Genomic DNA, 14,130 nt, shown 5'->3' with positions numbered 1-14,130 from the left:
TTATTAAGTTTGGGTTGTATTTCATTTCATTTGATAGATGTTTGTAAAAGCTTATTATTTAAAGGCTTGAGGATATTTTTTAATATAACTTATCTTTTAATCCTGAAGGTTCCATCTTTTGTATTAACTTTTGAGTTGAGGCATTTAAAAAAAATCCTTTTTATTCTCTGTCCAATATTATCTATAATAATTTTTCTTTAATTTGATTAGATTCAGATATTTTTACCAATAATTCAGTCTGAATATTTTTAAAATCTATTGCAATTTCTTCGTAAAATAATTCTAAATATTCATAAAATTTGATTTTATTATAGAAAAAGATTTTTTAACTATTTTCAAACTGATCAACGTATCTTAAAAGAGTCAATATTTCATTTTTAAGATTCAATTTATTAAATTTTTGTTCCTCTTTCTAATTTTATATATTTGAATTTTGAAGTTTTAAATAAATAGCAAGCTACACTTTGCTTTCCTAAGTTAGTATATTATTAACTAATTGAATTTGCTCTTCTTTTTTTATTTTGATAATTTTTGTTTTAAATGAAAGTTGGTATATTTTTTTAAAATCAAGAACTAATTGTAATATAGTTAAAATAATAGTTAAATACGTTAATGTTAATTTTACTTAGCTTGAAGAATATTTTTGATGGCCAAATATTTCTTCATAGCCAAAGCTTATTAATATTATACATCTAATAAGTTAACTAAAATAGGTTGATATTTCAAGGTAAATTTTCTTTTTTGATATAACTTCCCTCACTATTAAAAAGTTATTTATTAAAACAAGACCAATAATTTAAAAGAAGTGTTTGCACTTCAATTTTGGATGTTTAATAATTAAAAGACCCATGAATATTAGCATGACAATGAATATCTAATATATAGCTAGATTTGATCCCAAAGGATCCACATAGTAGGTTAAAGTTGCGATGCTTATGTAGTAAGGAAACAGATTATTGAATATATAGAAAGATAATGAAGGTTTCTTTTTTATTTCTAAAAATGCTAAAGTTAAGATTATAGTAATAATATTCAACGCAAAGAACATGTAGCTGACCATCATACATATTTTCAAATATTAGCTTATTTAATTATCTCTAATAATACCTATATAAAAGAAGAAAATAAGCTCTATTAATAACTAAGGTAACACTCTACATATATAAAACTTCCCCAAGTAATCATAATTAGGCATTTTAAATGGATAATATAAAAAACCAACTGAAAATATGTCTAAAATCCACTAGATTCTCTAATTGTTACTAGATATTAGTCTAATTAAACAAACGAGCTTATCTATACCAAAGATAATCAAATATACAATAGAATAAGCAAGCGCACTCTTACTTTTGTTATCTTATAAAATTATTAGTATAGAAACATACGTGCTAAGTAGACTATTTAAATAATATATCAACAAGCTAAAAAAAGCCAATTTTTTTTGACACATTTTAATATTTATTTTTTACTGGAATTTAATCAGTTTTTTCTTTCTTTTTTTAAAATTTATTATAAAAATATTAAACAAATAATACATTGTATATACTTAAAATTAATATTCTTTTGATTAAAAAATTTATTTTCAGTTATATGAAAAAAAAAAACTTAATTTATATGAGAATGATATTTTTTTGGATATTAATTATTTGCTTTTTTAACTCAGCAATATTAATCACAGTTGGAAACGCTTAAGTGCTGTCTTCGAATCGTCAAAAATAATAAGATTATTTTTATATAAAATAAAATTATTAATTTAATAATATTTATTTTTTTAGAGAGCTTGATTTGAAGCCTATTTATTTTTCATTATTTTAGAAAATTTATAGAATTTTTAGAAAATCAGTAATCATAAAAACTAAATAAATATTTTAGATAAAAAACTTTTGAGAGAAATAAAGATATTTGAGAGAAAATTTCCTGAAATCATTTTTATGTTTAAATTAAAATTTAGAATATTCTAATTTATTTGAATTTTATTAAAATTTAATTTACGGAAATTAATGCATTCAAATTGGTAAATATATCTTAAAATAAATATATAAAGGATATTGATATTAATCAAATATATTTTTATATTTTAATTAAGCAACTAAGATAGCTTGATTATATTTTAAGTGAAGAGAGAAATTAAAAGAAAAATAAAGAAAAACATGATATCATATTGGCTAAAGCATTTAAAAAGAAAGTAATTAATAATTTGATTCATCCATCGTTCATTCATTTGGTAAAGCTAACAAACATAATACTAAAAATCTAAAATACAAGATAAATAAGAGTCTATAGATTTTAATTAAAGAAAAAGAAAAGAGAATCTTTAATATAAAGTTAAAGAGTGAGAATTAAGTTTGTAAATAAATAAGTAAGGTCTCCTTTCTGAAAAAATTATTATAGTAGAAATAAAGTATTATTAGCATGCAAGTTTTTATTAATAAAAATCTCAACTTACAATAAGTAAGCCGTCTCTTTAAATTAAGAGCCCATTCCTTTTCTACTTCTGAACAACTCAGAATTAAAAACTTAAATGCTTTGAAGCATGAGTTAAAGAATAACCCACTTTTTGATAGAGCTTTCCCAGAATATAAGGGAAAGAAGCCTGAAACTACTGTTGTCAAAAAGCAAGAAGAATTAGATTTTATTAGATCCTTGGGACTTAAGGAGCGTATTAATAAAAATATTTCTTTAGAAGAGGCTGAACATCAAAACGTAATTTTGATAATTAAAATATTTAATTAAATATCTATCATGATTTATTATTACTACCATTATGTCTCCTTATTTTTAGATCGTTACCTATATACCTTTTATTTGAATAAAAAAATAGTTTAAGCAATTTGTTGAAGGTTTCAGATCACCTAGTGGACCTCTTAAATATATGGATCATGAAGAAAAGTAAAAGGTAATTCAATCAATTTATAGCACTGGTTGATGAATTTGATGCAATTCAGAAAGTCAAAATTAAATTTAATACAATGAAGAATCTTAGTGAAAAATAAAATGGAAAGAAATATATAACAATGAATTATCTGATTTGAGATCAATTGAAATAAATAAAATCTTTTTTTAATATTTGACTAAAAGTAGCAGTTAATATTTATGTTTATTTTAAAATTATTTGTATTAAATAGATCAATTTCTTGATAGATTAAAAGCTTGAAGAGCTTGAAGCTACTGGCCTTACTAGAGAAGAAATTCTTTATGATAATCCAACTGTAAGATATATTTATTTTTAAATTAGAAATAGGATTTTTAAAAAATAAATTTAATCATTTTAATTCATAATAGCACACTGGTCTTCCTCTCAATTAAGATCCTTTCTTCTAATATATTAAAAATAACTATACTGCTAGAGAAGTCCTCCTGAAACCTGGTGAAGAATACACTGTATAAAAAATTATTGACTTAGCTCTTAGATAAGACATAGGTGCTGACCCTTCATAATCTGCAGCTAAACTTAAAAACTAAAAAGTTTATCATGCTTCCAAGATGGGTTTACCTAGCTCAAGAAAGAATCCTAATGCTTTTGACAACACATCTTACTTAGGAGCTACCTCTTCAACTTCTGAACATTATATCAAAGAATTAGTTAGTAATATAAAGTATGTTATTTATTTAGTTAACAATTCTCAACCTAACTATTAAAGGACCTGATAGAAAGAATCACGAAATCCCCTTAACAAAGGCATAAACAAGAAAGTAAAGCATCAGAAAAATCAACTACTTTGATATCCATTGGAGAAATACTGAATTGATTACTCAATTCGTCAATAATTCTGGTTGCATTAAGAATAAGATATAAAACAGATTGACAAGACCTTAATAAAAGAAGATTGCTCGTACAATCAGACTCAGCAGAGAAATGCGTAAGAAAAAGAAAATTAATATAAAAAAATTTGCTGATTAATTGTTCTAATTAAAAAGTTTTGATGCCTTTTAGAGGTTACATCAAGCCTTCAGATAAAAAGAGTTTAACCACTTTGTAAGAAGATGTTGAAAACACCGTTAGAACTGCTATTAATATTGAAACTGGTCATATCTACATTAAGGGTTCTGTAAAAATTAACTATTAATTTATTTTTATATGCTATTTTCTATTAAAATATTAAGTGTTTTTTAATATTATTATTATTAGGTTAATGAATACAGAAACGTTACTAAGGAATTCGAAAATTTAAATGATAACTTTGAGTAAAAATTAATTAACAAATTTAATAAAATTAAAACTCTTTGTATTTTAATATTAGTGCTAAGCGTGCAGAATAGTCTAAAGATTATGTTATTGATGGAAATAGTTAAAAGTTAGAAACCACAGAAGAATTAACTCTTTTAGAAGCTAGAATGCACTCAGCTTAATTAAAGGAGAAACAACTTAAAGATTTGGGTGTGGACACTTAAGCCATCAGAGAAAAATACTAAGCATCTCCCAAAAATCCTCAACTTACTATTGATAATATTTTATCTATCTAGACTAAGTAGTATATTTATCCTCCTGAGTTTGAATAGCTTGATAAGAAAAATCAAGATCAATTCAAGGAATCTTTCTCTAAATTCCAAGTAAAATTTTTATTTTAGGATCTTAAAATTTTATTTATTTATTTGCTTAATATTTTTAATTAGGAAAAAATTAACTAAGTACCAGTTGATAAATTTGCTTCCCTTCTCGTTCATGAAAAGGCCACTGATGCTACTGAAGTAATAAATAATAAAATAATTATTATTATTTTTATTAATTTATTATATAAAAATAGTTCTCAAATAAGATTCAAGAAAGTGATATTAGCTTACAAGAAAGTTTAGAATATGTTAACCAAATCAGATCAAGAGGTGGTCTTAGTACACCTCTTAAGATTTGAGAGGCTAGAAAAAGCTTTGAATTAAAATTTTATCAATTGTATTATTACTAATTATCTATTGTATTATTATTTAAAAATATTTCTATTGAATGTATGTAATTGTATTTATTTTTTTATTTTAAAAGCTCAGCATTTATCAAACTTTTTAAAAATGAGAAACAAAATTAAATTTTTTCCTTATTTAAATTTTAAATATGAAAATTGTTTTGCATTTCCTTTTAAAATTCTTTATTTTTGTATTTAAATTTCATATTTTAAAAATTTAATAAATCTTTTTATCATAAATATGATTTTTTACATCTTTAAATTATTAGCAATTAATATAATAATGTTATGTTTGTGATATTAATTTCACATAAATCAATAACTTTTAATTCTAAAGGCTTTTATGTTTAGGTAATGATTATACTCTTGTTTTTTCTACTATAGAAATTAATAAATGATTTGGGAGGCTTTTTTGTAAATATCTATTTCGAATGAGCTTTCTTAATTTATAAACAATTTTTTACATCTTATATTTACATTTTTAAGCAGCAAAGATATATTATGAAAAAATTTTGTAAAAATTGATCTTTTCTGATTCAAACATATGTTGTTTTCTTTTGAGAATATTTACCACACTTTTAATTGAAATGATATTGTTTGTGATAATGTTATAAATTTTTGTAAAAAAATTAAAAATCTTTTAAAAATTTTTTAATTAAAATCAAAATAGAAGGATATTAATTATTTGTAAACTAGAAGAATAACAATTAGAAACATGAGCCTTAAGATATATAGATATGAAGTTGATGAAGTTGGAAAATACATAAAAAAGTATGTCATACAAAAAATTAGTATAGTTCGTATTTTAGTTTATTATTTTGTTAATTTTATAGCTCTAAGTTAAAGTATTTATGGGATTTCGAAATAAACGGGAGAAGGCATTTAGTCATATTAGAGTACTCAAATTTTTCTTCAAAAAGAAGAATAATGGTTGATGGCTTTTTGAAATACGAAGATGATAAGTAATAAATAATTTGAGTAGAAATTTATTTTTCTAACTTACTATTATAACTAAAAGTGCAAATTCATCAATATTTTAGCATTAGTTCTTTTTAGAATAAAATGATTGCAACATCATACAACAAGGAAATACATATGAATTTAGAATAAACAACAAAGTTTTTTCTCATGAATACAACACATGTAAGAATTACTCAATTATTTTTAGAAAGATGTTAAATTAAGCATTTTTATTTTTATTTTTAGAGAAGTAGAAAAGTTAGTTTAAGTGGGATAACAAAGAGTAAATTTGACTTTAAAATCATAAAAAGAAAAGAAATTTTTTGATAATATTTAATTTATAATTTAATTTTAGTGAATTTGAAGAGTTTAGAATAGATAATGTCGATAAGAATGAATTCCAAAATAAGTAGAATTATTTATTCGATAATATCATTTAATAAAATATTTTAATTTATGAAAACGAAATAGCTAACTTCAACAACAAAAAGTTAAAATGAATTTGAATTTGGGAAAGTCCAGCGTAATTACTTTTCTAAAATTATCAAAATTAATTTCATTTTTAATTAAAGGGCAATAATAACAGCAACTTGAACACTAAAAATACAAGTAATAACAGTAGTGCAAATAATGATTTTAGCAAATTCTCCTTTAGCGATTTCGGAAATAAATCAACAAACAATAGCAATAACAATAGTAATAACAATAACAACAATTCTTTTGGAGCATTTGGAACTTTACCTCAAAAAAATACAAGCAATTCAAATATCAATTTTGATGAGGGCTTTAGCAATTTTGGAGGATCTTAAAAGAAAATTAATGCTACAAATTAAAATGATTAAAAAGGCTTTGATTTCTATTCAAATTAGTCAAATTAAAATGAAAAAAATTCTTAAAATAATTAGAATAGCTCAAATGAATTTAACTTTTTCCCTTCTCAAACAAACATCACTTCAGCTTCTTAAAAAAAAATAGAAATCTCTCCTCCTAAATCATAAGGTTAGATTTAATAGCCTTCCTCTACTTAGGTTTAAACTTAATAAGGTATACTTTTTTATTTAAGGATAGACAATTAATTATTTTTATAAATAACTAAAAATAGCTAAATAATTAAATTTACTTGACATGGATGATGATGAACCAACTACCAATTCTACTAATGTAACAAACTAAGTAGAATAAAAAACTAACTTTGACTTCTTTGCTTAGCCTTAAAATTAAAATATATCCTAACCATAGACTTCAATGCTCCCTTAGAATTAAGTAAATATTTTAAATTATAAAAAATAATATATTTATTTATTTATTTTTATCTAAAATTTAAGACAAGCAACTTATATTAATAAAATATCTAGCAGCAATAACCTTAGTAATTTAATGGATTTAACAATAATTTCTAATAATAGCCTCAATAACAAATTAATACTTAAAACTAACAATACTAATAGTAAGGATTTTACAATAATTAATTTGGATAAAACTATTAGCAATAATAGGCAGCTTACTCTTAATAAGCATAGCAATTTTAATAATTTAACTAATTTTAATAGAATTTCACTGCAACTCAACCCGCATAACAATAATTCTAGTAGCCAAATGTAGCACAATCTAACTAATTTACATAAAATAGTAATAAACAAGCTAATGCTATTGATTTACTGGATTTCTGATGAATAAATGGCGCATGCATGCAAAGAAATATTTCAATCTTAATTAAATTTAGCAAAAATAAATAAGATAAGATATGTAATTTTATGTTTTTATAATTTAATAGCAGTAAAACTAATTTTAAAAATAAATTTTTTCATAGTAAAAGTAAAGCAAGTAAACAAACAAATTTTTGTTATAGTTATCAGATTAAAAATATTACACATTTATTATTATTGTATGGGTAAAAACTTCTTTTTCGCAAATATTAAAACTAATAAAATACTTCGATAAAAACATTAATTTGTTAATTTTCATCGCAAACATAAACAGATGGCTAATATAAAATATTTAGCATAGACAAATTTAAGGTAAGAGAGATAATTAAAGTAAAATTAACAAAATATGAAAATTTCTTGATAAAAAGTTATTATTATAATTATTTGTTTAAATTTGATCTATCAAATTATGAAATGATGATATGTGTTTCAGAAATTTCTATGATTATCACTTCTATTTCATTAAGAACTTTCTGTGAGTGCTAGATGAGATAAACTGTAGATATTCTTTGAATATATAAAATCGAGATATTCCTGATGGTCAATTATTCTCCATACATACATAGAGAAAATCTATTTGATAAATAATTATTAGTAGTCATAGTCTTTACTTTTTTTTTGTATGTATATAAATATTAATCAAGGATAAGCAAAAATCAAAATAATAAAAAAAATTAAATTATATCAAACTAAATAAATCATAAGTCTTAAAAATTAATTTTTACTCTCACAAAAATGTTAGCTTTCAGAAACGCCTTCAAAAAAATAGGATTATTTGCTTAATACGAACAAAGAGGCCTTAACTAAATCCTCAAGATGAGAATGTCAAATTCCGTAGAAGAAGCTAAGAGATAAAAAGAAAATTAAATAGCAGATCTTCTTAAGCAAGAATTGAGTGCAACTTATGTTAAAGTTGAAGATACATCTGTTGGTGGAAGTGCTTGTAATTAGCTTTAATTTATAACTTTTATGAATATTTAAATAATTTAAGCTATGTTGTTTCAGATATTTTATTTAATCAATTCACATTTCAACATTCTATACTTTAAATTAAAAAATTTCATTTTAATCAAAAGGTGGCTAAATGTATAAAATGGTAGTATAATCACCTCTCTTTAATGAAAAATCTAGAGTTGAGTAGCACTAAATGGTTAATAATGTTTTAAGTGATATTTTTAAAGACGTTCACGGCTATAATCTTAAAACATTAGGAGTAGAAGCTAAAAAGTAAGAAGAAGCTAAATAGTGAAACATTATTAATTAAATATTTTATTATTATAAACTAATTATATACAAACAAAAAAACAAATAAATTTGCGTTTTATCTACTTACTGTTATAGTATAATCCAGACAAATTTTAAAATATTGCACAAAATCTATTTAATCTCTATTATATTTATTTAATATAGTGATTTATTTTTTTTGTTGTTGAGTACTCAACCAATCAATTATTATAATATAATTTATTCACATTTCAAATCATTTAATTAGAAAAGTAAAGCAAATAAATTTCTCAACAAATATATTTTTTTTAAAATTTCAAAACTATGCACAAAGAATAAGAGAGAAAAAAAAAGTTAATTAATTTTTTAAACTTACACTTTTGCAAAGCACCTTAAGCTTTAAGTATAATTTAAACCTAAGTTTTAAAATATTTTACTAAAATAATAAAGTAATTATTTGAAAGTCTAAATGTTAATTTCATTCTTAAATTAAAATAAAAAATAAATTAATTAAATAATAAAATTCAAATTTTAAAAACTTCTTTAAATAAAATAAAATTAAAATTATTTCTAAAGTATTTTTTTTACTTTCTTTCAATTAAAAAATATTATTATTATTTAATATTTGTTTTTTATTATGCTTATTATAAATTGAATATAAATAACTTTAGTTAATTTTTAAAAATGATTAAAAATTAAAAATTTGCCTTACAATTTTTTATTCGTTAATTTCCTTTCTAAAATTTATTATGATTTTTTTGCTTTTAATTTTATGCTTAAGATGAAATTTTTTAATTTTAAGACTTATCATATCAATTGAAAGATTCAATTTGGAGTATTTGTTTTAATTTTTTAAAATATAAAAACATAAACAAAAGTAATTTTAATTTACACTTTAAAATTCTAAACAAATTAATCGTTTTTTTTCAAAATTTTTAACTAAAAAAATATACATACACAAGAAATAAATATTTAATTGTTATTTTTTATTCAAAATAATTTATTTATTTATTTATTAATTAACTTTTTTCATCTTTAAAATCATTCGATATTCATTTTTTAAATCTTTTCTTCAGCTTTTTTGATTTCTATTTTTTATCATAATAAATTTTATATTTTTGTTTTTTGGTTTTATTTTATTTTATTACCTTTCTCTTCATCATCTTTTTTAGATTTAGTTGGTCCAACATGGCTAACTTAAACATTTAAAGGAGCTTCTGGTTTTTTCTTTTTATTTTACTCTTCAGTTTTCTTATAATCTTTCATAAACTTCTTTAATTCTTTTTATTACTTTTCTTATTCTTCAGCCATCCTTCTATTGTAGTTTTTAACGAGATCTTTGTATTAAACACTGTAAATATTTTTTTTTAATTTCACTCTTTAATATTAATTAAATTTACTCCATAAATTCTTATTTTGCACTAGCTATTGCTTCTTTTAACTAATCAAATCCTGTCATTTTAAGGGAGCTTACTGCGACAACCTTTCAAATAAAAGCAAATAATTAATGAATTTTAATAAAAGTCTAATACTTACTCTCAATTAGTTATAAAATTCATCCAAACTTAAGACCATAGATTTGCTAAAGGTAGAAAGATATGAATCATAATTTTAAAATTCTTCCTATTTATTTAATAAATATATACTTCTAAATTTATTTTTAAATTGTGAATTACAAGAAGTTTTTAGTAATCTCTAATCCAACCCAAAACTTTTTCTTTATCAGCAGCGTCTTCTTTATTTAAGACTATGATCATTGGAAGCTTCATTTTATAAAATATACTACAGCAGAACATCATATTGCTCATAAAACTGTTTGGATTTTAACATCTAGCTAAATCAAGAACATATAAAAGAACCTATAATTTTATAAAATATTAAAATTTTTTAGATAAATAAATACTTATGCTAGTAAATAATAAAATTTAAATGCCACTCTATCTATAATATTCCCTCTTTAAAATGGTGTTAATAAACAAATTCATTTTTTATATATATTACAGTAGGCATAGATGTAAGGAGAGTTTGAGTAATTATAGAACCTGATGCGCTCCAGGTAAAAACTTCGATTTATCCTGGAGTATCAACTACTACATGCTTAGAAGTATGACTAGTAGCCTCTATATTGTTAATAGTTTCATCAATTTATGCACAAAAGAGATTTAATGCTGTCATAATTGCACCGTTTGGACCAAGTTAATGTTCTTTCATTAATTTTTTATAATCTATTGTTTGTCTAATGTCACCATTTGGAGTATATGGTAAAAATTAAACAGCTGGATCTAAATTTAAAACGTAGGCAGGGTCTTATTGAGAGAATAATAAATACTATACTAAAGACTATTTAATTATTTATAAAGTAAATAAGCTAGCTTTTCAAATTCTACTCTTTTTAAACTATAATTCTAAAATTTATTTTATAAAAATTTTACTCTAACGAATGTTGTTTTTCCACTTCCTGCCATACCTATTGTTAATAAAGAAACTCTCTCAGTGTTAATATTTAATCCTCCTGGTACTTTCTAGGTCTACTCAGTCTAAGGAGTGCTAGTTTGTTGACTTTTTTCTTCTTCCATTTCTAATAAATTTGTTTCTACTAATCTTTTAAAATTGCTAATAATTGAGCTAAATTTTTAATTTTTATAATTTATAATTTTATAGGTATCTATTAGCTACTTATTATAATTACCATCGTAAACTCAAGTAGCAAAAAGATATTTATTTTTAATAAGCTTAGCTAAATGTATAAATAAGTTAATACAAACTATTATTTTTGCAATAATACTAATCTTAGCTTTATATTATTTCTTTTATCTCAAAAAAAATAAATTAATTTTATAATAATAAAAAAAAACAAAAATTTCCAAACTTAAATTGGAAAATAAATTTGTAAAAATAAAATTTTTGTCTTTTATCTAAAAAAATTCTAATTTAATAAGATTCATGATACTGCTTATGATCTAGCTGATCGTATTGAATACATTAGGAATAAATATTTTAATTTTAATTTATTTTACCTATTCTTATTGAATATTATATATAAATAAATTATCAATTGTTAAAAAACAACAACAATTTAAAAATATTAAACACAAAAATGTTAAATAAATATTTTAGAAGAAAAAAATTTTTTGTCAGTCAGTTTTTATTTTTTTAAAGATCCTGGATTTTAAAAGGAAGTATATAAAATACATTTAATTCATAGATCTACAGTAAATTTAATATTGAAGTATTTTAGTTTATATTCATTCAAAATATAAAATTTATTTATCTTTTTTTATTTATTTCATGTTTTTCAGATCTTCCTTCCTCAAAGATTGGATCTCATTTTTAAAACTAAATTTGACTTTTAAGCCTTTCAGTCTCTGATAGACATGTCATCGATAAAAGGACTGTTAGAAGCAACTATGAGTTTCTTACCTTAAAAGACTCCTTCACCTTTAGGAGATTACCAGGGAGCTCTACTTCTATCTCTTTATGCAGTTCTATGTTTTAAAAGGGTTAATATTTTTTAAAATTATAATACCAACTCTATATTGAAATTACATAAATCTCATTCTATTAAGATTTTGAGGAGCACCCTAAGGAACGTGATTAAGAGGAGTGTTGGAAAGATTTGCAGTGTGTTATTTAAGGTAATGGTGTTTCACGAATGCGGAGTTTCCTGTACGGGTAGGGAAATCATCGTATTGGTGAGACAACCAACCGTGCCATCCGACGGGAACTTTATCACCATTAGACCACATTTACATGAAATAATCACTGAATTCAACCCATCTTCTTTGGTTCTTGTCTATTTTATTAAGATAAAATGTTTTAATTATCTTTTTTGCATAAGAGTATATAAATTTATGCCATCTATACTATTATTGTTCTCTCAATAAATATTATAAGATATACAAAAATAAATAATTAAAGATTTTGTAGGCTATTTAGATTTTTATTATATTGTAAATTATTTTCAAAATGTATTTTATATTTTCAATTTTAATAAATATTTTATTCATCCATCATTAATTCAAAAATGCTAGGAGAAACTAATTTTATGTAAAAATTTTATCTAATTTATCTTACGATCAACATCAAAATCTTCATAATATCTATTGCCAAATTCATCTTCTCCAACTTGCTTTGTATATCCATCAGTTCTGTTACCACCAACGTAGTGAGCATGTCTAGAAGCCTTGTGACCTCTAGTCCATGTTTTTATAAAACCTTCTCTTCTTAAATGTACCCAGAACTTAGGGGTTAACATTTGGTTAATTGTCCAAGACCACAAACCCTATATGAAAATAGAATTGCATTAGATTAGATTTTATATCAATTATCAATTTGCATTAATTTCTCTTTCTACTTAAACAAAATAAATATGCTGAATTTAATTCCTTGTCTTCAGTTTTTAATACAAGATCAAAATATTTAATTAGTTTATATTTCTACAAGTTATTTGATATTATCAGAGCTAAAATGATTTTTATAATATCATAAAAGTAAATTCTTATTTCTTAGTGTTAGATCTTTATTACTAATGCATTTGTTTTTTCTAATTTAAAACTAAAAAATTGTCATATTTTTTATAAATTATATAATTTCATCGATGACCCGTAGATGCAGGAATTATTTTTATTAGACATCGCATTAAAATGATTTTATTTTTTAAGAGAAATCTGCAAATGATTGTATCTTAATCTAAAAATATGAAACATACCATTTCTTAACTATTGATTTTGCTGCTTTTTTATCCTAAATTTCTTATTTTAATATAAAATCAATAATAAAAAGACAATCAATCTCTTCTTATCTTTCTTCCTCAAATAAACAATAACACTATTTATTAATTATTTACTATTAATTTTCAATTTTATTTGCTGCATGCATATCTATTTAATATAAAAGAAGAAAAATAATCTGATTTCACATAAAGGCATTTTTTGTTTGAGTTACAAGTCAAGTATTAACAAGTTTGAATACATTCATTCATCTGCTTAAATATTTTAATATTAACAAAAAATAAACCAAAATAAATTATTTTTTTTATCCTATCAATTTTTTCAATAATTATTTTATTTTATTTCAAACATAAAATTTATTTTAAAATTAAATTTTTTAATGAATTTGCTTATTTAAAAGTTAAAGCAATATAAATAAAAATTACTTTTATTTCAATATTTTTAAAATTTTATAAAAAATGCTTATTAATTTGAGTATTTAAGTTTGATCAGCTTAGCATCAAAAAACCATTGCTAAAAATCTATTTTTGTAGGTATTATCACTTAAGGTTGAATATATAAAATTAAATATTTTAATTTAAAAAAACAAACAAATTAAATTAAATAGCATATGGT

The 14,130-nt window shown here is 22.1% G+C and overlaps 6 protein-coding genes across 6 annotated transcripts; 4 read left to right on the top strand and 2 right to left on the bottom strand. All coding sequences in view use genetic code 6, as the record gives it.

Annotated features, from left to right (window-relative positions):
- Nucleotides 1–848: 848 nt before the first annotated feature.
- TTHERM_000194539 (hypothetical protein) lies at nt 849–1,445 on the top strand (the record flags this gene model as incomplete). Its single annotated transcript, XM_012797905.1, has 1 exon — nt 849–1,445. One exon carries the CDS (start codon nt 849–851, stop codon nt 1,443–1,445), a length of 597 nt encoding a protein of 198 aa, XP_012653359.1.
- Nucleotides 1,446–2,412: 967 nt separating this feature from the next.
- TTHERM_00194530 (ribosomal protein S18) lies at nt 2,413–4,850 on the top strand (the record flags this gene model as incomplete). The annotated part of the gene is made up of 10 exons (XM_001017206.3): nt 2,413–2,703; nt 2,822–2,896; nt 3,126–3,209; nt 3,283–3,586; nt 3,642–3,860; nt 3,919–4,049; nt 4,130–4,185; nt 4,242–4,551; nt 4,615–4,689; nt 4,746–4,850. 10 exons carry the CDS (start codon nt 2,413–2,415, stop codon nt 4,848–4,850), a joined length of 1,650 nt encoding a protein of 549 aa, XP_001017206.2.
- Nucleotides 4,851–5,517: 667 nt separating this feature from the next.
- On the top strand, nt 5,518–7,525 carry TTHERM_00194520 (hypothetical protein; the record flags this gene model as incomplete). Its single annotated transcript, XM_001017205.2, has 9 exons — nt 5,518–5,666; nt 5,729–5,857; nt 5,914–6,038; nt 6,102–6,138; nt 6,211–6,264; nt 6,327–6,378; nt 6,428–6,899; nt 6,958–7,118; nt 7,181–7,525. Exons 1-9 carry the CDS (start codon nt 5,611–5,613, stop codon nt 7,523–7,525), a joined length of 1,431 nt encoding a protein of 476 aa, XP_001017205.2. The 5' UTR covers nt 5,518–5,610.
- A 771-nt stretch (nt 7,526–8,296) lies between these two features.
- On the top strand, nt 8,297–8,810 carry TTHERM_00194510 (BolA-like protein; the record flags this gene model as incomplete). The annotated part of the gene is made up of 2 exons (XM_001017204.1): nt 8,297–8,504; nt 8,638–8,810. The coding sequence occupies 2 exons, from the start codon at nt 8,297–8,299 to the stop codon at nt 8,808–8,810; spliced, it is 381 nt and encodes a 126-aa protein (XP_001017204.1).
- A 1,016-nt stretch (nt 8,811–9,826) lies between these two features.
- On the bottom strand, nt 9,827–11,361 carry TTHERM_00194500 (ATP-binding protein, putative; the record flags this gene model as incomplete). Its single annotated transcript, XM_001017203.3, has 7 exons — nt 9,827–9,873; nt 9,934–10,136; nt 10,186–10,268; nt 10,322–10,408; nt 10,462–10,644; nt 10,787–11,125; nt 11,218–11,361. The coding sequence occupies 7 exons, from the start codon at nt 11,359–11,361 to the stop codon at nt 9,827–9,829; spliced, it is 1,086 nt and encodes a 361-aa protein (XP_001017203.2).
- A 782-nt stretch (nt 11,362–12,143) lies between these two features.
- Nucleotides 12,144–13,496, bottom strand: TTHERM_00194499 (NADH:ubiquinone oxidoreductase 17.2 kDa subunit; the record flags this gene model as incomplete). The annotated part of the gene is made up of 4 exons (XM_001471322.2): nt 12,144–12,270; nt 12,332–12,578; nt 12,860–13,067; nt 13,494–13,496. 4 exons carry the CDS (start codon nt 13,494–13,496, stop codon nt 12,144–12,146), a joined length of 585 nt encoding a protein of 194 aa, XP_001471372.1.
- Between the last annotated feature and the right edge of the window lie 634 nt (nt 13,497–14,130).

This window comes from Tetrahymena thermophila (assembly GCF_000189635.1).
Source record: "Tetrahymena thermophila SB210 genomic scaffold scf_8254617, whole genome shotgun sequence".
Lineage (NCBI taxonomy): Eukaryota > Ciliophora > Oligohymenophorea > Hymenostomatida > Tetrahymenidae > Tetrahymena > Tetrahymena thermophila.
Note: the sequence above shows the minus strand (reverse complement) of the source record. Positions and strands in the feature narration are given on the sequence as shown.